This window comes from Ornithodoros turicata, chromosome 1 (genome assembly GCF_037126465.1).
Source record: "Ornithodoros turicata isolate Travis chromosome 1, ASM3712646v1, whole genome shotgun sequence".
NCBI lineage: Eukaryota > Metazoa > Arthropoda > Arachnida > Ixodida > Argasidae > Ornithodoros > Ornithodoros turicata.
Window position 1 is genome coordinate 7695571 of NC_088201.1, and position 26755 is coordinate 7722325.

At 45.6% G+C, this 26755-nt stretch overlaps 3 protein-coding genes across 6 annotated transcripts in view; 2 read left to right on the forward strand and 1 right to left on the reverse strand.

Annotated features, from left to right (window-relative positions):
- LOC135377418 (RING finger protein 44-like) overlaps positions 1-8982 on the forward strand; it is a 108251-nt gene extending 99269 nt beyond the window's left edge. For all 3 annotated transcript variants that reach the window (XM_064609805.1, XM_064609806.1, XM_064609807.1), the window contains 6 exons: positions 1439-1786; positions 1927-2145; positions 2379-2503; positions 2599-2741; positions 3161-3321; positions 4778-8982. In XM_064609805.1, the coding sequence (XP_064465875.1) occupies positions 1439-1786; positions 1927-2145; positions 2379-2503; positions 2599-2741; positions 3161-3321; positions 4778-4840 (1059 nt within the window). In that variant the 3' untranslated portion in view covers positions 4841-8982. The remainder of the gene's footprint in view (positions 1-1438; positions 1787-1926; positions 2146-2378; positions 2504-2598; positions 2742-3160; positions 3322-4777) is intronic.
- Positions 8983-11346: 2364 nt separating this feature from the next.
- On the reverse strand, positions 11347-13445 carry LOC135396906 (histone RNA hairpin-binding protein-like). The gene is made up of 6 exons (XM_064628135.1): positions 13292-13445; positions 12720-12803; positions 12551-12598; positions 12371-12478; positions 12078-12242; positions 11347-11823 (listed from the first exon to the last, which is right to left on the reverse strand). Exons 1-6 carry the CDS (start codon positions 13324-13326, stop codon positions 11751-11753), a joined length of 513 nt encoding a protein of 170 aa, XP_064484205.1. The 5' UTR covers positions 13327-13445; the 3' UTR covers positions 11347-11750.
- A 363-nt stretch (positions 13446-13808) lies between these two features.
- The window catches only part of LOC135377422 (M-phase inducer phosphatase-like), a 48261-nt gene continuing 35314 nt past the window's right edge, over positions 13809-26755 (forward strand). For both annotated transcript variants that reach the window (XM_064609811.1, XM_064609812.1), the window contains exons 1-3: positions 13809-13998; positions 14155-14291; positions 14456-14535. In XM_064609811.1, coding sequence (XP_064465881.1) covers positions 14179-14291; positions 14456-14535 — 193 coding nt within the window. In that variant the 5' untranslated portion in view covers positions 13809-13998; positions 14155-14178. The remainder of the gene's footprint in view (positions 13999-14154; positions 14292-14455; positions 14536-26755) is intronic.

Below are 26755 nucleotides of genomic sequence, written 5' to 3' on the forward strand. Positions count from 1 at the left end.
TCTACACAAATTTTTAATAAAAAAAAGTTAAGAGAGAAGCGCAGATGCGGTTTTTGCAGGTGGGTTGTACAACGTGGCACACCAAACTTTTAAATTTTAGCTTTTTGAGAAAACGTTAGATTGCAGGTTTGGAGGCCCAGTCATTATTTAACACCAGCCAGTCTTTTAAAAGATCCCGAAATACGCATGTACAAAGCAGTTTATCTGGCAGCTGCCATCATCTTCATTGTCAATATATTTAGAGGTGAGCGTGCGTGCACTCATACCCTTGGTTATCCACATATACTGGCGCGGTTTTCCGATTTACGGGTAGAAATTCAATGTCGCTGTGGGGTACGCGTAAAATGCGGGTGTACCCACAATGCATCCTCAGATAGTGCGGGTAAACCCGCATTCCCTAAACTTGCCTTTTGCGACCCTACCGTATTCATTGATTTTGTCATTTTCCTCAGGTTTCATTGAGAAAAAAAAAAAAAATATCCGAATGAGCAAACTTTTTTTCACGTAACATGTGGTGATTCGACCTTTCGCCAGCGCACATGTGGCTTTCACTTAAATAGCTGGCAAATTTGACGCTGAACATAAGCGAAACAGTACACAGATTTTTTTTCCTGCTTAGTTATTTGCAAGTAGAAACTCAGTGTCCCTGCATGTTGCGGTTAATTGCGGGTGTACCCACACTGCATCCGTGAATAGTGCGGGTGTACCCGCGTCAGACGCCGTGGGTTGCAGATGGGCACGTCTGCGGGTGCGGTGCGGGTAGGAATTTACTTACCCGCGCACACCTCTCAACATACTCATATTGCCTACTCGCGAAAACGTCATCAGCTCATGACAGGAGTTTCAGAGAGAGTCACCGGGCACACTTCCTTTTGCCAAGAACACGTTTAAGTAGGACAGGCATCGCCGGAAACTGTTGGCACGGCATCTTTACTGGGCATTGGCTTGCTTTGCTGCTCATCAAGAATCCCTTAGCCCTTGTGATTCACATAGTTCTTACCAGAGATCAACTTCTTAATGTTTGGCGCAAAACAGTCCCTAGGCTGGAGCATGTGATCGGGTCGTGGAACGTTTTGTCACCCCAGTTCCAGTCGCGCTGGGCTCGATGGCGCTTTGATCAGACTCACGCTGTCTTGCACATCGTATAGCCACAGTTACAGTTGGGACCTTAACTTTTTTACCCTGTTCCTTTGGGACCGTCATGCGAAGATCCGATAAGTGAAAGTTAACTCGCACAGCGAACACAGACAGAGAACAGCCCTCTGCAATTTTGCGTTCTTTGTGCGCCCTCTTGTGAGAAGGGCGGGAACGAGTAGCGTTATCTCTCAAGCGAATCGTAGCACATACAGGGCACGCGTGCTCTGCTAGAAGCCTTCTCTTTCTCTGTGCTTATGCTTTTCCATGAAGCACAGCATGAAAGGAAGTAATTCCTGTGCAGGTTCCAGTGACATTGGCATCGGCAGTCCCCGCGCAGACGTTTGCTGTGTGTAGCACAAGTGGCAGTGGTGCTAGTGGTAACATGTCAGCGGCAGCACAAAGTGGCACAAACCACCCAAGTGCACCACACTACCACCTACCAATCTTCCCACCCTCATTCTTTGCGGCACCGGCCACGCTTCTAGCTGCGTCGAGTCATCACCACCATCATCACGTGGCCCCGTGTGGTTGCTGCTTCCACCATCAGTTGGCAGCACCGGCAACTGCATTTTTACACCCTGGCCACCAGGTGGTGACACCTCTGCCACACCAGCGTCCTCAGCATGCAGCAGCAGCACTTATGACGCAGGTATGCCGTGGAGGCAGAATGCTTTCGTCTTGGCCTTTGGAAAGCATGGAGTGTTTGTAGCCATATTGCAGCTTCGGTCTTGTCCACATCTATGCGTAATGACAGTAACTAAAAAATGCCATCCACTTGAATGCATTCAGGGTCAGGACGCAGACCTTGACCTTCTGGCAGAGCATGCACACCATCCGCAGCGGGCAGCTTCGTATGCAGGACTGTCGTCCTCTCTGGGTCACCATCACCACCACCACCACCATCACCCTGGCAGTGTAGGGGGCCCACATTCCCCTTCCCCTCCAGTGTCTCACCTCCTCCAAGACCCCGTAGGGGCCATGGGGGCACAGTCGGACTTCATTTGCATGGTGAGTCTTCCTGTTTTGTGGTTCACACTGATGTACCCCCAAGATTCAGCAGTAGATGTTTCCGATTCCTGACGACAGAATTCCAGTGCAGGAATTTCACACGTAGCTCCGTTTGCTGCGTAAAACTTGTATGTGCGTTCCTGTAGCATGTTGCGGACAACTTCAGTGCGGTTATTACTTCCTTCCTTGTGCTAATGGGATACTCGTTATTGTGTCCATCTTTTGTGTTCCAGGGTCCCCACGTACATGCCAGGCGCCTCCTTCACGGGCGACGCAATGTGAACCGCCGCTGGCGAAGTCCCCTAGTGGCGCCCTCCCCGCGACCTGCGCCCCACCCGGGTTTCCTTTTGCACCTCTTGTAAGTACGCAGCCTCACCTCAACTTGCATTTCATATAGTATGTACATAAATGCATGATACAGGAGGTCTTGTGAACGACGGTTGGTCTTTGCAGTGCCATGCTGTCAAACAACACGATGCCAGCATATGCCCCCGAGATTGCCAGCACAGAGTCTCCGGCTGCGGAAAACTACGAGGCCCTTCTAAGTCTGGCTGAACGTCTCGGTGAAGCTAAGCCGCGAGGACTTCCCAAAGCAGGTACTTATAAGCTTTCATGTCGTGCATGTTGTGAACCTGCAGTCTGCATAAGTGGCTTTCATCGAAAGCTACATTTAAAGCGCAAATAAAGCCACTGTTCGAGATCATGTGTTTCATAGACGCATAAGTGTGAAAATCCCACAAATTAGGACCAGGGCCATATATGTACTTGGGTTTAATTGCCATGTAATGGGGCTTTATTTCTGACTATGAATGTCACATTACTTTCTCTGATTCTCATGACGTGAAAATGCTTTTAGAACGAGCAGTGAAACCGCTATGCACCCGTGAATTTTTGTGTATTCCTGCCCATCTATTTCTCCAGTGTTACGTGGTAGTGCAGCAGATAGATACACGTGAGGTGTGCAAACTGGCAAGTAGCACGAACCGATTCGTTCTGCTTCGTTTCCTCCCAACAGAAATTGAGCAGCTGCTCTCGTACCGTTTCAACCCGGAGACGCACGAGTCTGAGCAGACGTCATGTGTGGTGTGCATGTGTGATTTTGAAGCACGGCAGGTCCTCCGTGTACTTCCATGTGCGCACGAGTTTCACGCACGCTGTGTTGACAAGTGGTTGAAGGTAAGTTTTCTTCTCCGTTAACTGTGCAGTGAAAGCGTGATCTTACTTGCTTTTGTTTCATCGTAACGATCACGAATCAGTGATACGTGATTCATCGTACGGTGGAGACTATATATGTGCAAACTATGTCACCTGCGAGGCCTCAGTTTCACTTTCCACGTGTTTTAACAGACAAAAAAAGCCACTGCGTGATGAAGAATTCACTGCAGATGAGGAATTTGTAGCTGCATTCTGGGACGTGGTGGAATCGGGGATGTCGGATAGGATAAGACCAAACCAGATGAACCTTCATGCATAACATCTCTGGCAGCATCGCAGCATGTTAAGCGAGTCAGAATTTATATTAAGCGGAATAGCCGTCTCGATGACGTTTCACGATATCAAACGTGCAGGCGTCATAGGACAGGCTCAGGCGTTGCTCAGGGTAGATGCCTGTGTCACATCTTTTAAGTAATCTTCTGCGATAACAGTTCTTTTGTCGTAGAACAGCTCACTTTCGCCAGTCACGAGAGTATAACTCATATTCAGCGATGTTGCTTATACAGTAGAATCTCGATGATACGATCACGGATGATACGAATTCTTTTCCGGTCCCGGCCGGAATGCCTATTCTTCCCATGTATTAGAGTTCGGATGATACGAACGCGTTATCATGCCTTTACGGATGATACGAACAAGTCGAGGATGCGACAGAGGTCGTTCCCCCGTGACTCGAGAGCGCGCGAGTCACGCTGCTCCTTCTTTCGAAAAGGGAGGGCGATCCTCACCACGGGCTCCCTTACATCATGTAGCGCAATGCAAGCAATGACTTTCCCTTTGGTGGTGGTGGAGATAAGATCAAAGGGATTGCACGGCCCGGAACCTTATCGCCTTATCTCTGTTTTGACCTTTTTATCACCCTCGCAACAATAAACCGCGAAGCTGTGTGACATCGCTCTGGCGGAAAACAGCGACCAGAACACGCGGAGGGAACATATCAGGACAACTTCTGGCAACATTACGCGTCACCATTCCGTAAGTCGGCTTCACCTAACGCCTGCGTGCTTTAGGAGAAGCTCGCTTTAGAACACTGTCGCGCGACTCGCGGGTGGATGGAAAGCACGTGCTGCGTCTTTTGAATCATCTCGCGTATTTGGGCAGCATTGGCCAAAAACGGAGACACAAGAGCGTTACGACCGACCTCTTTCACTGACAGTAACGGAAAATGAACAGACACTGTCTATTTCCTTGCCTCAATTTTTATTTTTGTTTAATTCGTTGGATACGAATTTCGGATGATACGATTTTTTTCCCGCTACCCCGTGAGATTCGTATCATCGAGAGATTCTACTGTAGTCAAATACTGATATAGTCAGCTTTCCACGACTCCCATGGGGTTAACCGGAATGTGATCTCCACTGTATGACTTACCCGTGAGCCACCTCGAAGACGACGACTACTTTCTTTTTCCTTTTAGAACAACCGGACGTGTCCCATCTGCCGAGGCGACGCCTCTGAAGGAAGCCAGAGCTCGGAATGAGTGAATACACACAGTGAGAGCAACCGTCTTCATGCACAACTACGGCAGTGAGCCCACACGGGTGCCATGACCGATCTGACTTTTCCTCCAGTTTCGTTCTGTGTGATGCCTTTCCTCCTGTATGTACAAATATGCTTTGGTATCACCGATTGAAGAAAAATGCTGGCTGGGCATATCCGCTGGTTTGTGTGTGCCTGCAGGTCTTGCTTTCCTTTGAGTGACAACTGCAGCTGTGTGTGGGTTGGTTGTGGAGCTCAGAAGCTGGACTCGGAAATTTCGGCGGCTTTTGCGGAACCAAAAGAAAGAAATAGGGAGCGGTTGTTTGTTTTCTCTCGACTGTCCCAGTTAGGTGATGCCGTATTAGTGCAATAGGTTTTTTCCTGCACTTCTTCTTCCCGGCGGACGCTAGTCCGTAGCTTTGCTCAGGTTCGGTTTGACTACACACGTTTCTGACTCCACAATCAAGAGTGTACTAGCTAGCAGCACTTTGTTAGTTCTAATACATGTAGGTCTTTGTGCAGTTACTGTTCACCATATACCGTTTGCTGGGTTTGCGTTTACTGCAGGTACTGTGAAGCACTGCTTGGACTGTTGGCACAAAACTGTTCTTGCAATTTTCGCACTCGTGTCGTCAGGTCTTAGGACTCGCCGGAAAACAAAACGAAACAAAACAAAACAAAAAAAAACCTTTCAGTACCACTTCTCAGGCCGGTAGATGGCAGTTTGTTCTTGTTAATTGCAAAAGTGGGAAGCCAGTGTCTCAGTCAATGTGTTACCTAGCTTTTCTTTGCATTACTCACTGTGCTTAGTAGGGACTCTGAAAGTTCTGGTCGGGGCACGAGTTTGTCTGGACGTGTTTAAAGGCCGTTCTACTATGAAGAAATTATCACTTTTCGCGTCTCGTGAGTCGGCGTGACGTGCTGCCACGGGACGAGCAGTGACAGGACCCAGTGCATTTAATCACAAAATCTGGCGTAGCCTATTTTGTACGCCCTGCTTAGAGGGTTTTGACGGAATATTGCACGTATTCGTATGTATCCTCGGTTAGCTTTCCGGTGCCAACTCTCCGCACCAGACGCTAGCCTCGAGGAGTTCTTCCTCCTTCGTTCGATGTGAGACGACAAACCCACTTGCGACATTGTATATTTAAAATGGATCATACCACGTTGTTATGTAAGATTTTTTGCTCATGCATTCACATTACCACATTATTTCGTTACGTTTGTTTGCCCACCTTTTTTGTTGTATTGTTGCGTGGAACTCCCGACTCGACGTGTAGTTTCACATTTATGTTTTTGCTGCTGCATGTTTTGAACAGTCACCTGGCGTGTGTGTGTGTGTGTGTATGCCTGTGTATGAAAAACGTGCGATTGTCAGCTCTTTCTGGGCCTTTGAAAGGGTACCAGCACTGATTGCTCACTACCACTACTCAATGAGATGAGTTCCACTTTGGCATAGCGTAGGTTACTATTTTGTCTATTGTTTTTTATCTCCGACATTGACTTGCGTTATGGCGGGACTACACTGGTTCTAGATGGAGTACCTTCTTGTTTCACCCGGAGTTTCTTTCTATAACGTAACATGAGGCTGAATAAAGCCCAGACTTTTTTTTTTTTTTTCTGATGCGGAATAGGAAAAAAGAAACACTTGTTGCTGCCTACATGTTTCCATTCCAAAATGCCTGGACAAAGTACCTACCTTCTCAATATGCACTTGCTTCTGTCCCAAAGTGGGCAAAATTCCTACTTGTTTCCCTCTCTCTCCATTTCCGTCCCAAAATATGCAAGGCATTTGCTTGTTTCGCCCTGTATGTTTTTTACAAAATAGACAAATATTGCTTTTTATTTTTGTGTAAAAAAAAAAAAGTGCAGGGAACCCAATAAATTATTCTCTGTCGTGGTTCCTGTTCATAAAACTGGCTAGAAGCTTTCATACAGATAAGCTAGCATTTTGCTGGGAGCACGAGGCCGCCAGATTCTCTCCGATTAGAGCATTTTGCCCACATTCTGCAATTTAATGACGAAGGGGAAAATGTTCTCTTGCCAAGAAAATCGTGACCGAGTGAACACTTGTGCTTTGAGTGTAGCGTCCTTGTTTATGTTGACCAAAAGCTTGTTTCTTTTTTCTCAGGGCCTTCACAAAGAAAGCTGTATAAATGATGTATGTGGTCTCTGCAAGTGTACTATAAGGCTACTACCCCAATGAACTCGTGCTTGCTCGCACGAAACGGAATATACCTGGCTGCTTTTCTATTATTCCCAACGTGGTTTCCCCCTCTAGGGTACCTAACCATTCCATCTTGTTTAGCAATGTATTGCTGCTTTTTTTTTTTTTTTTTGGCCGGTCATAGCAAGAGTGGGTTAGCGCGACAGTATTCCTCTAGCAGCCCATTACGCAGGTGTTTTTGCGGTGCCAAGTAAACACTACTTCCCTCCAAGAAAAAGCCGGCTTCTCCGACAGTGCAATAATTCCTCTCAGCGGGGACCCACACGGAAACAGCACGCTAAGACGCGCCCCATCCACGCCCCCCACCCCACCCCCCTTGATCTCAGTGTGTGCTCCTCAGAGGAGGAGCTTTGTACATATAATGCTTCCCCACGTTGGCAAAGATTTTTTGGATACAATTGCAATACCTGTAACAGTGTGGCCCGTTCCTCAGGAGTCCATAGTGTCACGTGCCCGCTGACATCGAAAGCTATTTTTTAGTGATTCTCGATAATGCCTTCCATTTAAAGAAACAACAACAACAACAACAAAAAAAAGAACCTCTCTCTGGCACAAGGCGGCGAGGATTTAACCTTCGCCCCCCCTTGTTCCGTCGCTTTGTGATTGCTTGTGTGTGCACAGAGTCGCTCGTAATTGTTCCGACACCTTCACCGAGAAATAACCAGACCCTGAAGTTTTCGGGTTTTATTTTTTTCCAAATTTGGGGGGTGAAAAAAATCAGGTCAATAGCTGAATGTAAAAAATTCGTGCAAATTCGGGTGTAAAAATTACCATCCGACTCAATTCGGGCAGAAATCGGGCTTTATTGCAGCTTAAACGTTCGTTCTAGCGCTCATCCAGAGTGTCAGAAGTATCAGAAGTAGAGGTCAACCGTGTATTTTTTTGAAAAAATTAGTACGTCTTTACCTTCAGGTGCATAGCTTAGGTGCAGTTTTGCGGGTAGAAATCGGGTTTAACCCGAAACAGGTGGACCTTGATTCGGGGGTGCAAATTCGGAGAAAAATCAGGTTTAACCCTAAAACTTCAGGGTCTAAGAATAACGCATCCATGTACGTCACAGAAAAGCATCTGCACTCTGTCGTTACGATTGTCTTCCTATTTGCAGGTTCAAGTAGGGGATTTGTTCTTGTTTCATTGTATCTTCTTTTTTTTCTTTGTGCCATTCTGCAGTGTAACTGTTTGTAGGGGCATTATTTAATGGGAGGCAGCGTACGTACCGTTTGCAAGCAGACGTCGCCTGCCGCGCAAAGCACTTGTACAAAATGTGAAGTACTTTGCACATTCGAGCGCGCAATCCGTGCCTGTTTCCTAAGCATCGGGAAGGCGTACCTTTAGATTTTTTTTTTAAAGGAATCTCTTTCTCTCTCTCCGCTAGTTGCACGTGTTTCTTCAAAGTATCGCGTGGCCGAAAGTGTGGTGCAGCATTGGGGAGGGGCGCACGGAGCAAAATGAGATTAGGCACGCGGACACGGACAACGGGCGGCTGGGAGTTCGAAAACGGATTGGCTCTTCTTTTACGTCTCTCGTCTGTCGCACTTTAACTGTACGGTGTGTGCTTTTAGACATTCCAGTTTTTTCTGACGATAGGCCCACTTTCTATGCAAAGTTTCCGTGTCTAAGCATAACCTGCGAATCGTCTGATCCGGATCACCCTAGGACGTTGCCCGACGTTTTTTTTTTTTTTTTTTTCAAAAAACACCTAGGCACCTCACTTTCAAGCTGTGTATCGAGATTGTCCAAAAAAAAGTTAACCTTCCCAGATGGTCAGATTTGAATTCTAGTGCAAGTCCCGAAGTGCCAATAAATTCAGTACCACATTTGTGTGCATTTACATGTGCAGGCTATATGAAAATTCAGTTCATGTTTGAATGTGTTCATTTCATGTGTGTTTGTATAATAAAAATTTTTAATCAGTAGGTCATCTTTACTGGAAGTATTATTTCCTCATAGTGCACAAACTGTTTCCGTAAGAAACTTTTCTCAACATAGTAGTGGCCCACTTGCAAATCCAACTTACTGACCATGTCAGTGCAGTGGGTTTGTGATATTGGCGAACAAGAAACAATGCAAGACTACCCTAGATTGCCACATCCTGAAAAGCCAGAATATTTTTGGTGGATTTAACACTGCGTAAATATCTTGGAATCATCTTGTGGCATGTTTACATCCTCACTTAAAGGGACCATGGAAAGATATTTGACAAGCCCACGACAATTTTCAATTTGTTCCTCTGTACTAAAGCATTCACCCTGTAAAATATTAAGTTTAAAATCGATCAAATAGCGAAAACATTCTATATTAACCACGACCGAGAACGGTGGCTACCACAACACTATGACCTGGCTGAGAGGCAAGGCAAGCTGCCCGTGACGTCAAACACAGGTCATGTTGCCGATTGGCGGACGGTCCTTCGTGAACAAATTGCAAAATTTGCAAGTGAGCTTGCAAACTTATCTATGGAATATGTTTTATTTTCACCTGGAGTTAAGATTGTATTTAATCGTTGACACTGAAGCCTACCGGAAGTGTAATGTAGCCGATGATTGTCGGTACGGTTACCGGAGCTCGTTTTCCTCTCTGAGCGGCTGCTTTTGTCAGAAAATGTCTTTGTCGGTGGCCTTTTGGGAGCTGCTGCGTACGTCGCATAACCTCTGCCTCCATCGCAGACAATTTGAGTTTTGTCGTATTTCTACTGATTTCGATTTTCGAGGGCAAATATACGACAGCGTGGTTTGTTGTCCAAACCAAAACCAATGCACTCATGTGGCCCCACTATTTTTGCTTGGTAACTGCGCCCCTGGCATTTATGATGGTGAAAACTAGGGGTGTGCGAATATTCGAGTTCTCCAATTTGATTCAAAATACCAATCACTCGAAGCATTCGATTTGCGAATCTAATTCTCAATATTCGATTTTCCGAATCTTCGACTACTCGCCGAATATGAACGACACCTCCCGAAAGTGGGCTTCCCCTGATGCTTCCCTGCATGAGGTGAAGCCTGCTTTACGAAATTGCCAGTGCAGCAGGACGAACACAGACGGATTGTAGTTTAGATTAAGATAACGTTTATTGTGCATGGCTCGCCTGAGGAAGGGGTGGCGTCCCTCACGTGTGCAGTTTAGCGGTGCCAGCTGGGGATTTCTTTAAAAAGCTTAATGCCTGCCTACAGCCCAGGAACAAAAAGGGTGTACCTTACGTTCAAAATTTAAGCAGCGTAACTTGCCCAGGCGATCCGTAAGCGATCCAGCAAAGAAGCTAAAAGACGCTCATGCCAAAGCTGAGGCAGGACACCAATTTGTTTGTGTCTTGTCTGTGTCTATACTGCTTTGTGCTGGAGTTTCATTATGCATGTATTAACTTCGCATACCTATTCGATATTCGCCATTTTTTCCTCCATTAGATTCCATATTCGATTCGACTTCAAATATTCGGATTCGCATACCCCTAGGAAGAACCATTTCCAGCACAGTACTCTGAATTCGTGAGAATAATTTCATGGTCCCCATTAACTGACCAAGCAGATCAATTCGCACGTAACAGCTTTAAAAGTTATTTCATCTCATTTTGAATATGGTTATGGAAAGTAACTTGTATAAGAAAAGAACAGTATTGTTACAACACACAAAAATTTTAACACTAGTCAAGTTCAAACTAAAAATGACTCTGTGTGTGCCCCTTTCATAAAGAACGTCTGAAAGACCAAGTGTACGGTATAAAGGCTTCTGTCATCCTTGCTCAATAGAAGTGTTACGTCCACACTGCAATAGGATTAACGAATAGATTTAAGAGTCTTGAAAGTGGCAATGTTGTGCTAGTGTGTACTACAGGGAATATTAGTATTATGCCCAAGTTAAGACAAATTCGACTGCAATAAGGTTTTGGTTTGAAGCCATCGCAAAGCATCAAACCAGCTATTCCACACCTTGACTAGGGGGGCTATCCAGACAGATTTTGGCACAGATCCCCCAGAAGTCGGCCCAGGAAACACACTGTCCATGTCTGCACGCCTCTCACAGCCACAGTTGGCTTTGCGAGAGCTAACACAGAATAATAATAATAATAATAGTTAACAAAAAAAAAAAAAACAGTTGAAGTAGGAATATTCTGGTTTGCATGATTAAAACAGTGGCAATTAACGTTTCCATAATAATTTTGCCGAATCGGTAGACTTTCGTAAATAGCTCCGATTGCTTTGAATTTCCTAGAACGGATAAATCCCGGAAACAGTTATCCACGTTACCAACAATCATGCAAGGTGAAACAGCTGGACCACATACCGTAAATCCTCTAGCTTTATTCAATAAATACTGGTCGTCATAAAAATAGAGTAGTACATACTGGACTTCTGCATATACACAACATTATGCTACACAAGAGGCTAGAACCTTACTGAGGTAAATGTTCGATACATTTTATGAAGATGTACAGCATATATACAGCGTGGTAGTTGATAGCGTAAAACCACAAACAAAAGTGAAAATCTTGGGCACCTGGTCCATAGTCTGAACGTGCCTGTTCTCGCCTTCATCATTGCAAAACATATCCACGGACTGGCTCACAGGGACTCACAAACAAGTCACTGGGAGTATGACAAACACGCGAGGTGGTTAAAATGATAAAATAATAACAGAAGCATGAGAGTTTGGCTCATTATGATCAACTTGTGGATACTTGGTCAGAAACTTAGGTCGACGAAGCTTCTTCGAAGTTCACCTCACACTGCGGCTCCATGTCGAAGTCCACGTCCAGATCGAAACTGCATCAAAAGGCGATCAACTATATTGTAAGTAGCGCTGGTAAACAATGCTACCCCAAAAAATGCAGTCAAGTCTTATCTATTTAGCTATGCCATGCAATTCTGCGTATGTGTGACCTCTGTAAAAATGCACGAGTGGAGAGTAGCTTTTTCGCCGCATTTTAACCAATTTAGGCGTTTATATCTTAAATATCGTGGCACAAGTTTGTATACCACACGAAGTGGGAGCAGCTTATTTCAACGTGAGCACTGACCTGTCGTCAGAGAAGTTTTGCTTCGCACCTTGGTCAGTTCCATCTGCAGGAGGATCCCAAAAGTGCAGTTGGCGCCGCCAAATTTTAATCTGGGCATCCCACGACCGCCGGCTGTATTTGAGATAGCGATTCGGAGTTTGCGGGTGTTGCTTCGTACGATCCTCCCTATTTGCAGATGACGACGTTTTGTCAAATATTTTCACGATAAAAAATATTCGCAATACACACAGCACTCCACTAATCATCAAAATAGCTTATCGTCGTTGTTCACAGTGTGGAGGGAAACGGCGTACCTAGCCACCTGGTCCAAGTACCGCTTGTACCCCATAGTGCTTTTCCCATATTCGATTTGCTTCTGCCGCCTTTCAAGAACCGATGGGTCCCGCTCGTACAAGTGAGGCCTGCGATTTCGTTCAGCAAGGTTGAGATTGTGGTGCGTTAAATCAATATAAATAGGTATATACAAATTATACCTGGTGTCTGGGAACGGAGACTTGCGTTTCGGAACATCGCTCCCATTTCTGTAACAATTCAAGTTTATAAAGACTGCAAAGAGAACATGCTCTATGGACTTTCATAGAGGATGCTACGCTTATCAGTCATCGTGAAAGAGACATATTAGTTGTGCGCGCGCAATCGTACTTATTTTTCTCCGTTTCTTCCACCATGCTCGACCAAGAATAACCTATTTTCTCCGTCAGTGCCCAGTAGTCACGAAGTTCTTCGCTGAAAAACAGAAGTGCTGCTTTACAGTCAGCAACTTTTGGAACAATTGCAGATGCAGAAATGGGAAACTAGATAAGCAGAGGCGGATCCAGGATTTTTCGCAGGGGGTTCCCGCCTTGGGACAGCATGCCGTTACAGCACAGAGGTCAATTGAAACTCTATGTAACGAGTGAAATTGAGGGGGGGGGGGGGGGTCAGGTCAACCAGACCCCCCCCCCTTAAATCCGCCCCTGTACACAACATGAGTGTCGAAGATCAGATAAAATTAACCCTCTGCACCAGAGACGGATATAAATAGTCAAGAATTTCTTTCACTTGTTGTACATACTCCTGACGAGAAAATATGTTTGTCTAAGAATCTATTCAACGCACAATAATGATCAGAACCAGCTCAAGTGGTATTTGGCGCAAAATCGCACTTTATCTTATGTCCGAAATGTGGATGAAGCGCGCAAGGCCGGAAAAAATACTATTCGAAATATACATACTCAAGTGCTGTCTTGACATCGTTGGGTTTGTCCATCGTCGCCCACGGTATATGTCCCAAACTGCAATTAAAATTTCTGTGAAGCAAACTACACCACCAGCAAATCACGCACGGATCAACACAATGCGGTAACTCTCACTGCTCACACTTCTCCCGCCAAAAATTATACATTCGCCCCCTGACGGTGAACGCGCGGAGGTATAAAGGTATAAATTATTTTATTTGAAGGTTCTGTAAATCACTATTGAAATTCTATTTGTCGAATACCGCCACAAAAACTTATATTGCGTATGCTGTAAGCAATAACGCACGTCACTGTAACTTGGATGAGACAACAATTTAAAAATGACTTCTGACTTCCCAACTGGCATTGAAACAACCTCTTAACATTTTTACATTGAGTAATAATTAATCCAGTTTACAAAATTTAAAACGTATTTATATTTTGCTCGTGATTCTACTGTTCTTCTTTTGCATTCGAACCTTCGAAACGAAAGCATGAACGATTGAACGCGCTGCGCGTGAAGAACTGGCAACATTGTGGTGGCATTCCAACTCGCAGTGCAAGCGGCGATTTCAAGCTATCGAGTCGGGGGGCCTTTTGCTGCAGGCATGCAATCCCCGAAGTTGAATATTTAGGAGCCAGACCTTTCAACAAGGCAAAGTGCATGTCAACGTTGCACTTGAATTTCTCTGAAGTTTAACCTGGTGCGTATACTTGAACTGCATGCATGGTCGTGCGGCTGTGTTATCAGCCTTGTTAGGGGTGTCGGTACCCTACGTTAGCCTGACATTACGCGGAATAAGTACGTTCTTATCTATTTCTCGTGTTCTTTGTGCTAATTACATTTGTACTTCCTCTAGCCTCATTGCCCCGGCACCGATACCATGCCAAAAGAAGCAATGGAAACACCTAGGCAGAGGTGTAAAACTTCATCGGAGATGGAGGTATCTCCTGTTACTGGCCTGGCGGAAAATCTTGGCGGGCTAAGAACTGACAGGTAAATTCACAAACTCTTTTTAAATTTCGGACGTTTTATCGTCTATTTTTCGTTTCGTTTGCTTTTCTTGCTTACGTGGCTTGGCGCGCTTGTCGATTACAGATCATGCGCTGTTGCTTGTTGTGGAGTCCTAACTAATGATCGTACGTACTTGTTGTTTTCAGCAATGAAAACACCCCGTTCCGGCGTTCGAAGTGGCCATTTAACGCTCCGGATGCCCTGCCATCTCCAAAATGGCCTCTGTGTAAGTAACATCTCCCTAACATGTCAAAATCTAGTTTATTATGCTTCCTTGAGATGCTCTTGTACGCTTTTGGCGAACGCAGTGAAATTGTGTCGTTCACGCCAATAAGCAATAAGGTCAGTAATCAAAGCAGTGCGTTATTCACAGCACTATGCATGAAGCCATTGTCTACAAAGATTCTTGTGGCTTTTATGTTGGTTTCCAACACAGGAGTCGCTTGAGTCGAGTCGGTTTGTGTTCAGTTACTGTTGGATATGAGTTGTCTCCATGTTTTGTCTTTATGATCATGTAAATAGGACTAGCCTATGCAACACATGACAACTTAGATTCATACCAACTCACCATTGTCTTTGATCGCCATGCTCTGTTACCGGCTAGCACTTTTTTCAGCAAATTGTTACTGATTACTGGATGCAGTTCTAGCGTAGCTGTGCATGTAGTGTAAGGGCAGCACAGCAAGAGCGTGAAGTGTCACATGCTCCCTCTAAATTTCGTTCACTAGAAGCAGGGTTTTGCCTGAAAGGTTTGCACCACTTTTGAAGTGGGCAAGGCAGTCTGCTAGAGGGGTGGTGACATTTTGGTGCAGGACGTTTCTAGAGCTTGCACGTTATGTGTGGTCATTTAGCTTCACAAGCATTTTGGCGACTGGACTTTCACTATTGCCATACCTTGCACCAAGGTGCAATGTATAAACCGGCTCAGTTGTCTCGTGACATACACCCCCAATTATTATTAAATTTCTCTGATTTGTCCTATGCTGGGCGTAGACTGGCCTTGCGACGGCTGTGATTTTCATAGATGCGGTTCATTACATTATGGACGCATTGTACTGCACGCATGAATATTGAGGAAAAAAATTCTTCTTCTTCTGCGTGACATGATTATGTGAGATACAATCCCGAGCAAAGCACATTGCGTCCATTCCGACTGGCAGCCGTAATCACGTGGCTTCTCGTGTGCTGCCCCCCACTAGTGGCGCTGAGGGCTGTGATGTTAGAGACGAATGAGTTCAGGTATTCACAGAGCCCATTTTCTGCGCTTCTATTACCCTCCTTGCTGTGAAACTTTCAGCGCGGGTTCACAAAGTGCTGCGAAGAACCACCTTTTACGTTAATCTGACACAGTGGCGTAGCCACGGGGGGGCTAGGGGGGGCTCGAGCCCCCCTACCTGCCTCGGACCGACCCACACAAATCGTGCAAATCCGAGAACATAATATATGTGGGAGGAGAGGGGGGGACCAGTGTGACGATTGCGAAAGTTCTTGCAGTTCATGGCGTCTATCTAAGAAGCACTCTTGAATGGTTTTCAAAGTATGAGCTTTTCAAAATACTTCCAATCTCGTGACACCACCTCATTGGTCATGACAGCCTATACATGTAATCGTACTGTGAACGTCTAAATCAACTATTTTCGTTCCTTTTTTTTAATCCTCAGTTTGCAGTGTGCACAAGTATGTGTGTGTTGTCGACATAGGATCAGGGGGGGTCGAGTTTTCGTATCGAGCCCCCCCTACCTTGGAGGTCTGGCTACGCCAGTGATCTGGCATAACGTGGGATGACCTGTCTCAACCCCTTTTAAGTGATCAAATATTTTTAAGATCTCCCTCTCTATTACCAATTGCAGGTGGTCTTCGTGTCCAAAATTAAGCGTACTATTAGACTACTATAAATACTATTTCATATACATTTCCACGAGGTCGTATCCCCACTGAGGAGGGCTTATAGGCGAAGCTCTGCCTTGTTCGGAGGGATGCACTCTGGCCCCTGCTATGTAACCTTGTTGCCTTTTGTGTTCATGTAGCGTGCCCCCGGTACCTTTTTCCATGGGATTGGTTCCTTTTCCTCCCGGCACCCCACCCGAACCAAGTTTGGTGTCTTTGGTGCTCCTTATGTTCTTGATCCCTGCGATAGAACAAGCTCACTGTTCCTTCGGATAAACGCACAACTGGCACAATTGTTTTTCCGAATGCCACGTTCCAGAGGCCTTGATGAATTAAATCTATAAAAAAATTGAATGGAAGAGCGTGAATGGATGTGATGGGCAGTGGATGGACTTGTTTAATTATACGTGGCACTACACCTGTCTTTTCGCCTGATTACTATGGGGTGCATATATCATATAAGAATTTTCAATTTTCTTCTAAACGTCCCACCATCCAGCACGCTTACGACATGGCTTCTTAAAAGTGACCCTCATTATGTTAGCTACTTCCGCCGTTTTGGATTACGTTTGAAATTTCTTTGTGCATCATGCAGCACTAATGAACACACTGCTACACTTTGTAGTGAGTGGGTTTGTTAGGTCCCTCTTTTTTTTTTTTTTTTGACAATGGGACTTTTTGAAACTTCGCCACTCCTCTAAGTCTTTTCGAAGGCATCAGTGCCCTTGAAATGTACTTTTTGTACTCACCATTGTCATTGTCACTTACACAGCTGCATTATTTTAAATGAGGAAACCGTAAGATGGTGTTGTCTAGTTCTTGCACCAGGAGGTTATGTAACTTGAGAAGGCATAAGAGAAGTGGAGCTCGTTGATAGAGAATAATTCCCAGAATAAGCTACAGAAAGCATAGTCTCGATATTTCTGGTCTGTGATGATAATTATCATGGACTTCGTGAAAACGACAAAAACTTGTCATCCAGTGGCGATGGGAAAAACTGTGCAGGATATGCATAATTTTGCATTGAAGAAATCCTTCCAATCACGTTACGGCATTTTAATGACGAACGCTCACACCATTCAGAGGCTATCATAACGCTACCACTAAATGCGCCACCAAAGCGTGCAGATTTGAAATCCTTCATTGATGCCTGTTTGAGTAACTTCACCTGTTCCCACATGTAAACGTTCACAGGTGCGAGAAAAATTGCAAAACTTGGCTCCGCGTTAAAAAGCGTTTCTTCGACTTCCCGACAGGCACGGTTGCGATTCCCAGGCGTTTCTGCTAACGTGTCTACTTGTTCCACCGCAAGTTGGCGAAAGTGTGCGACTGGTAACTGGCCTTCGGGTAACTGTCCATTATCCCCCGGTTAAAGCCGGAGGTCATTCTCTCTTCTCCGCTAGATTGGAAGGCAGAATGGTCCGGGAACAGGTTTCTGTCCCCTTTCTGGCGGTGTCGAGTTTCTCGTAGGATTTTCTTCTCTTCCGAACCTCTCGCTGTCGATTTTCCCACGAAGACGTGGCCTCGCCCTGTCGATGTTGTATCCGCTGCTCGTGTTTTGACTTTTGATTACTCTTCTCTGTAGTCTCGGTCAGGAACGGATCCAGACCCTGGCTCTTTCTTTTTTTTTTGGGGGGGGGGGGGGGGGTTCCTTGTCTAGGCCTGTAATTGGGGAGGTGGGAATCTAACCTGTAACCTAGCATTTTGGGAAGGTCATTGGTCTGTGTTTATGCGGCTCGTCCTGTCAACTTCGTGTTCGTTTCAGTCTCGCGGGACATCTAATTAAATCGAGAAGATTTGTGATAAGGCGATTAAAGGAGTTTGCGCAAGCTGTCTAATTGATTGATTTTCCGGAAGAGCACGGGCGCTACAAAGTTTTTATTGTTGCTGGTTTTCTGGTAACGAGATTTCGTGGAGCACTGACATGCATGCTGCGCGGACAGGGTCGGATGTAGTTTAACCAACTAGCCCAACTCTCCACTCTGTATTCTCGTGTACGAGACCACAGGGGCATTGGGTCTCAAATGTGTTGTCGTCCGAATTTTGGACTCGCTAAGCGCTCTCTGAATTTTTGAACTTTTGTTTTTTAAGGATCCGAGTGTGAACAACGGAACGAGCGAGAGAGCAAGCATTGACAACGGTTCTCTTCGGAGAATCGAGTAAACGTCTGACCGTTGGTCCACTCGTAATGTTATTCCGTGTTCCCGTCCGATAACGTCTGCAATGCGAGCGCAACAACTCTCTTGTGTGAAGCGTTGGCAGGGACACAGCATATTGCGAATGAACAGGTGCGTGCGACTTCGAACGCACAATGCGAAAAAGAAAGAAAGACAATTACATGTCTAAACACTACCGGGCCAACGCTATTTATCTCGGGGAGGATTTTGCCATGACTTCTGAGCGCAATTGAATTCTCGAGAAATTGAATTTTCCCAGAACGCCGAAATTTGGCAAATCAACTTCACGATTTTTGACTGTAACAGAAAGCACATGCCGGATTTACCCCATTATATCGCAATAGATTCACTACTACAATGGTAATTATCGTAAAAAAAAAAGAGTCTGAAAAACCGTCACTTTGAGGCGCGCATATTGTAGGCCGCGCTCAGATCTCCGAAAGAAGCGTAGCGAGGAGGCCTTCCCTTTCACTTCACTTCACTTCCCTTTTCCACGCTTCTGCTGATAACGGCAGCATGATTGCAACGCAAAGTTATCTGAAATAGCGAGAAAGACAGGAATGGGCAGTGGCGGGGGTAGACACGGAAAATATTTCGCGAGGGGTTCTATGGGGTCTTTACATGGTGGAGGAGGATTTCTCCCTCGTTTCTCCCTCTCACTACCAAAGTACGGGGTGGGTTTGAACCCCCCCCCCCCCGACTACCCCACTGGGCAGGGGCGGGTGACCACTTTTCTTCCGCTCATCTTGCAGACGGAGAGCTGATGACGACGGTCTTGCTTTTCTTTCTTTCTATTTTCTTTTATTTCAAAGCTCCAGGGCATGTATTTTACAGTCAATGCAATGAGGTAAATCCGATGTGCGCTTACAGTTTCTGTTTAAAAAAAAGTGATTGTGACATGGAAAGTTCCGGAGATCAATTGAGATAATTCAATTTCTCGCGCATTAAATTTTATAAAATTGCTTGTAAGTTATGGCAAAATCTCCCCCGAGATGAATAGCGTCGACCCCATAATGTTAAAACGATAAACGATTTTTCTTTTCTTTTTTTACGTTAGGTGAGACACCCTCTATATATTTCAGTCTCAGACACAGGTCGCAACCGATCGCGACTTGGATCTCGTCGTCTGCTCCGCTGATGCGTTAAATGCCACATTCTACCAGTCAAGGTGGATATGTTCTAGCAGAAGTTGTACGCAGGAAGTTCTGTAGCTGCGGAAAGCGTACACAATTCTGTTCTAGACGTTTTGAACTCCAATATTGTCCACATTGACCAGGAATAGAAGGGAAAAGAACCCCGGGACAAGGAAGGACAAACACGAAACGTTCTCCAACACAACAAGCCCTTTTTAATGACACACAACCCAAGTTTCCTGAGAGAGAGAGACGGAATACTCCTTCCAACTCTCCTGCGCCCTTGCTCTTCTAGCGTTGGTGGATGTGGCCGTGCTACGGCAACACTGCATCCGGTATATGTGTATGTATATGTATTGGAAATGAACACTCCTCAATATATAAAGACCATTTTAGTTCCCATTATTCAACCATTGGCAAAACGGCAGTAGGATTGGAACAACAGATTGGTTTCGAATGGTAGTAGTGGGCTATCCTATAGCCTCACATATGGTGTCCATTGATTGCGTCAAGTAATACCTCCAGGGAAAGGTACCAGAAACGGAAACTGTATTATACCGGAAATATAGCATATAACGGTAACGGAAACTGATATCGCACAGTTAGAATACCTGAAACGGAAACGACAATAATTTACGGTAATAATTTGGGTACCGCAGCACCCGAATTATTGCAGTTCTTCACCATATGTAGATAAATTTATGAAATAAACCTGAATGAAGCAAACTAAAATAAAGCTAAAACTAAAATCAAGTTGGAGCATGTAAGAAGTATACAGTAAATAACAAGAAGCATAGTTTTATTCGCTTATGGTAACCTGGAATTTGCAAGCGTAACATTCCTGGAAGCCATGTTCATATTAGCTGTTCACAAAAATCACGTACCTATGTGCATTTTGAATGAACGTTGTCTCTTGTATGCACGTATCCCTGGAATCCTCAAAATAGACTTCAGAACGTAGAGGGATGAAGTTCTGTCACGGTCTCAATGGCCTTTTTTTTTTTTTTAAGAAAAGGAAAGAAAAGAGAGAAGGGCGGTACTGAAACTGAAACGAAAGCAACAATGTTGGTAACCGAAACAGAAACAAATAAGGGCCAGTAACGGAGGTGGTAACGGAAACGAAAAAGATTCCGTTACCTTTCGCTGGCTACCTCCTCCTAATGCTGATTTAATGATAAGGCGCTTTGCGTGATGCATTGAAATGTCGATGTAGCGAGACCGTGCTATAACAAATCATCATTCAAATATTTCACACGCGGCGTCTATTCACGCGGGCATGAAACGGTGGAATGCATTGCCTCGGGGGAAACTGAGCTCTTCGTACGGCATTCCTTGGGTTTGAGGCGTAGGAGAGAAGATGGTGCTGTCTCTTTCACCAATATGTTAGCTCTACAAACGCTTCACACCAGCTCTCTTGCCGCCTATACTTCTCCCCATCGTGGGACAAGTCTTTCCCTCGCTGTCCTTTATTTTTGAACTCCGCGACTGGGGTTGTTACCAGGGGGGGTGCTTCCATGGCAGCCAGCACAAAGAAAATCCGGTCTTACGGGAAATAACGCCAACAATTTCGGGAATGGGACAACAAGGTGGGGAAGTGGCCCTTTGTAGTGGAGTCCGCTGCTTTGTCCGCAGGGCGATGCGACTTTCGATGTTTTATGGGTCGCTCCCCAAATACCAAGCTGTGAACGAAGATTCCCAAAGATCCAATACGCGTAGGCTTTCCAACTAGGAACTAGAGACACTAAATAAGCTACGCTTCAGAGTAGCGACACTGAGCCGCCATGTTGTTTCGGATGACCTCCAGCCCCACCTCTATTTTGGCAGTAGAAATAGATGAAGGTGAAGTTCAGCAGTGGAAGAAGACGACACTTCGAAGAGCGCTAAATGGATGGCGCTGGAGGTCATCCGAAACAACATGGCGGCACAGTGTCGCTACTCTGAAGCGTAGCTTATTTAGTGACTCTACTAGGAACGTGTCCTCGGGTGCTTCTGTTTCGTTGATGAACCGTCCTCTTTCTCTCGACCACTCGTGCGGAACTGGAGAATGGGATAACAGTTTCGAAAACACGGGAAGGCCAATCGCGGCTAAACAGTGGAGGACACACAATTAGAGCCCTGCACGGGCCCGGGCCGTCAAATATGTTTCCGAGAGTCTGCCTTGGCCGCGCAGCTAATTCCACACAATGGAGGACTGTTAGTTCGTATCCTCTCGTGCTTGCGTCATTCCTGTGCTATTTGCAAACACAAGCAACGGACACTGCATTATGCGCACGATTCGACCCTCTAGAACATTATCGAAGCCACTTCACATTGCTCCTGCCTCCTCACATATTCCACAATCACGTTCGCAAGCCTTGGTGAGAGGGGTAGGGACTGGGAGAAGGAGTTCGTCGACGACATTCTCTACCTACACAAAAACTTGGTAGTGTAATGATAACGCGCTTGCCCGCGTGCGTTCTGGATTTAATTGTTGTTGCTGGATTTTGCTGCTGTTGCTGGATTTAATTTGGTCTCGTGCTCTCGTATGTTTGTGTCCTTGTCTTCTCTTATAAATTTACTTATACTCATATAAATTTACTTATATATTTACTCTTATAAAGTCACAGCTGGAGATACTAGGCCTGGCTTTACTCGCTGAGTCGACGGGACGGGACGGGCTGCATAAGAAGAGGAAGACCCGGGCCGGGCCATTTTTCGATGCGGCAGGGGCGATGCACGCCCCTTTCTCGGGGATGTATTATGGAATACGTTCCATAGAATCACGGTACTTTGACGACATAAAGGTACTGTAGGCATGGCACAGCAATATAGACGAGGCGCCGTGCCTATACAGTGTCTACATACCAACTATCGCCTACGGTATAATACCGGCCTGCTGGCAACCCTAGTAGAACCTTTACAGGCATGAACGTAATGACGAATACGTATATAATACAACAATATATATAGATGAACAGTAGTGCGCTTACAGTCTCAGTCTCAGTTCACCACCTGTCGGGTTCTCCTCTCGAATGCTGCTGCTTTCCCTAGATTGTCCGCGGCTTGCCTTTGTTCGCCATACTTCTCCGTTGAACACAGCATTCTCCGTTGGCCTTGTTGCTGGACTCCCGTCCGTTTCTCGGCTAACTGTCACCATGAATGCGTCACTTTCTTTGGACGTGTGGTCGCGGAAAAGCCTCTAAAACCTATAGTTTAAGTAACAAAAGGCAAAAGTAGGAAAGTAAAAACAATGGAAGGGATTGTACTGCCCCTTGTGGTCGCCTCATCCAACGTGGCACCTCAGCCATCGTGTCGTTTTGTCCATCGAGCTGCCTCATTCATTCTGTGCGGATTAGACAACATGCCAAGTCATCGTGCACCGTGCAAGGCTCATGCGTGTCAGGGATCATGCCATGCTGTCCAATAGGCTGAATCATCCACAGACCGTGCCATGTCATTCATCGGGCTTGGTCATTCACCGTGATCCACAGACGCGCGTTTATTCACTGTGCTGACTTCATCGTTCCGAAATCCATCCGAAATTTGAAATGTCAGGGCTCGCGCTTGGAGTGAGAGGATATAAGACATGTATAGGCAATAAATCGTCTTATCTAACAAACAAGCGCTTTGCATTAGGAATAGCATAGCGCTTAGCACCACATCGAAATCTATAGGATGCATACAAAATGTACTGTGCTTATTTTAATGTTTGGTTCATTGGCTTACATTTATTGTTTATTTTTTAACATGTAACTACTCTTCTTCGACTATCCCGCGGTTTAAAACTTCTTCAATCCACCTTGCAGCATGCATGGGTTCCACGTTTGTGGAGCTGAGGACAGCCTTGATTCTCGAGTCACAGGGTCCGAACAGGAACAACGCTCATCTATACCATAGTTTTCACACATGTTGCGCACAATATTATGAAATGTCTAGGAAACTTCCTACTTCTACTAGGAAAGGAAACTTCCACCGAAATCGCGAAATTAAGTTGGCGCGAATATTTTTGTAAAGAGCCGATGGTTCAATTCGCGAAAATTAATACACCGCGAATGAAAATACGCTTACAGTATGTCAGTCCAACACTGGCTCTGCGAGGTCCGATATTGAGCCCGTGAAAATGCCAGTGTTCGCCCAATACGAATGACTGGCACACTTGGCTGTTTCCTCGTTCGGAAGAGGGAGAAGGCAGCTCGCTAAGGTAACGAAGTTACCTGATAAAGAAACGAGTTCCTCAAAAAAAGGTACTACGAGTTAATTTACCGAAAAAAGAAGCTTAGTTACCCTCCCCGTCCCTCCCACTAGGGTTGCCACCAGGCCGGTATTACACCGGCACGGCCGATTATTTGCTCGCTCTGCCGGTTGCCGGTAGGAAGGTGATACCGGCAGCCTTTTGCCGGTATTTGTGGCTCAAGACCTTTCATAGGGGCTTTTGCGGGATTTTCCCTTCAACATTCCACTACAGCTTGAATAAATCTGGAGCACAGACCCAACTCCGTGCAGTCACCAGTTGTTTCCTTAGATATTCATTATTATTATTATTATACACAGGAACACGTTTCCTCGTATTGTCTTTTTCTCTTGGTTTCTGTGTGTGCTCTTCCACCCCTCACCCACTTCCCTTTCTCGCGAGCCTTTCCTCCTTTCCCTCCATTCCACCTCCTCTCCCTCAGCCGGTATTTTTCACTACGAAAGGTGGCAACCCTCCCACCCACCCAACACTAGCCAATCCCATGCGGGGTAAAGCGGTGAGTAATGCAAGAAAAAGCCGGGAAGATCACCTTATCTCGAGCGTTGATTTCACGTCGTTCTTTTGTCCCGCCAGTCTGTTCCTAGGGTTTTCTAAAAGAATCTTGGCATTCTCCGATAGAGGCGGACATTGTTTTACGTTCCAGGATGAGTGCGTACCATGTCCGTCTTGGTCCCAGTGTACGTTTGTTATCGCTGGAAGTCTTATTTTGGCTCGCGTCTCGTCTTTGTCTTGGTACTACCACCTGTCTATAGGTCGTCTTGAGGGTTTATCGCTATGGAGAGCAACCCCACGAGTATGCATGTACCCGCACAAGGTCGCACAATACGCCCCTCTCTCGAGAGAGAGCTCTCTTCTATTGTTTCGACATTAGCTCGCAAAAATGGAAACCTCCCTAGTAAACAAGGTGCCTTTTGGATGCTTCTGGCCATTTCATACGTGTGTTCATGAAAAACGATGGATAAAGAAAAAACGGGGGCATACGAATGACACGATAGTGACTGCTGTATCGCAGGACAGTGTCCTGTTCGAAGGTCATCGGTGCTAGCGCAGACTCGTAAATACTGCGCAAAAGGATGTGAAATAAGATACTAAATACTGCACGAAAAAAAGTGTTCTAAATACTCTAAGAAGTACTTAAGATACTCTATAAAGAGTATCTTAAATACTTCTTAGTATTAGCAGTAAGTGAAACGCATATGCTGAAGCGTGGAACCAGCTTATTGTACAGGAGGATAAATGACTCCCGAATTCAAAAGAAAAATAAATAAAAAAGAATAATCCAGTGAGCTGAAAATTTGCACACAACGGGAAGTGTGCTTAATGAGGAAGGCCAGTATTTTGAGTACTGAGGAGCGAATACCGAAAAGTATTTTAAATACATCAAAAATATTTGTCGCAAAAAGTATCGAGAAGAGTACCAAAATACCGGAGATAGTATTTAAAATACTGTTTTGAGTACATACGTACTCAAGATACGTACAAGTCTGGCTGTCGGCAAGGCTGTGGCTGGCTATGGCTGTGGATTGCTTTTGCCCACCTGAGGGTTCTTTATCGTGCGATGAAAGCTCGCCTCACGGCACCCGGTATTTAACGTCCCTCGCGGAAGACTGCGTGTCTAAGCAACTTGTACCCTACCCTGTGTGTGTGTATATATATATATATTTTTTTTATTTTTTTTTCTCGATCGAACAGTTATACCACAGTACACGAAGCGATGTTCACCATTTCACCATTCCCTACACTGCCACCTGCCAGAACATGGAATTTACGTTCTTTGCAACATCGGTCTCGTTTGAGTCATTTTCAAATTGCCTTGCCTGTCAGCTAATTCCTTATTGCTGATGGCGCTCGACAGAACTCAATTAAAATGTTTCTTTCGCCAAAATATTTTGATGATATTTGGGAGGAGCTGTGAGCAGCAGCAACTGAATATGTTGCAGCTGGTCATCGATAGACTTCCGCGGAATATAGCCTGTGCTCGTTACTTCGAAATACGTCTGGACCACTGTAATACTTGTGCCTATTGCCTCTTTTGTGGTGTCACAGTCCACACACCCATTCTCACTTAGTTTAGTGAGGCAGCGGTTGTGTGACAGCATCTTCTGCATTGTGTCAGCCTTCCAGGGAGCGGCGGTGAGGGCCGACAGGGCACGCGGGCTTAGAAGAGCAGGAGAGCTCTCAAATCGCGCAGCAGGAGGCCACCATATGGGAGCTAACGGTTTCACATGGGCATCCTGTCGCCCAAGTGCACAATCCCTCCCAGTTTAGTTCCGGTCCCCCACTGATCTACGTTTCAGACCACGGCTACCACAGTGCGACAGGAAAGCTAGACATAATGTCACGTCACTTGCATGCACTGCGTGCCCCTACGGAAGCTACGGAAAATCGGAATTTGAAAAGCAGCTGGAACCCAGCTGAGTGCAAAGAACGCGGGTGTGTTGGTTGTTACTCCCCCCGACAGGAAAGGCGTGCAACATAGCAATGTGATCTCGTCTCTTCCCAAGCAGCACAATGTACTGAAAGTCGAGTGCAATAGGGGTGGACGGTATGTGTCTTATCAATGTTCCTTAGTTTCAAGAGTCTGTTCAAGGTCTTCCACCTAACCGTCCACCCCTATTGCACTCGACTTTCAGTACATTGTGCTGCTCGGGTTGATTCATCGCAGATATGACCGTTCTAGGAAAGTAATCTTTAGAACCGCCGACTCTGTGATCTCCAGAGGATTTTTCCCTCGACGATAGTCCGGGACCTCCGCATTACCTCTTGAGAACACACTATCTCCTAATAAAAGTTCAGAAGGCCACGAAGTAAATACAGTTATGAAGGAATGAAAGGCAAACAACGAGGGGGGGGGGGGGGGGGGGGTAGGCGAAGTAAAAAACGGGGCGATTTATTACAATTTATGGTCAACGTTGCGGCGGAGGCTCAGCCTTCTTCAGGACTATATTATATATAGGCAAATTGGGGCTTTTTATGTAATTGTCCTTTCTATTAAAGATGAAAGTCACTGAAAAGGTT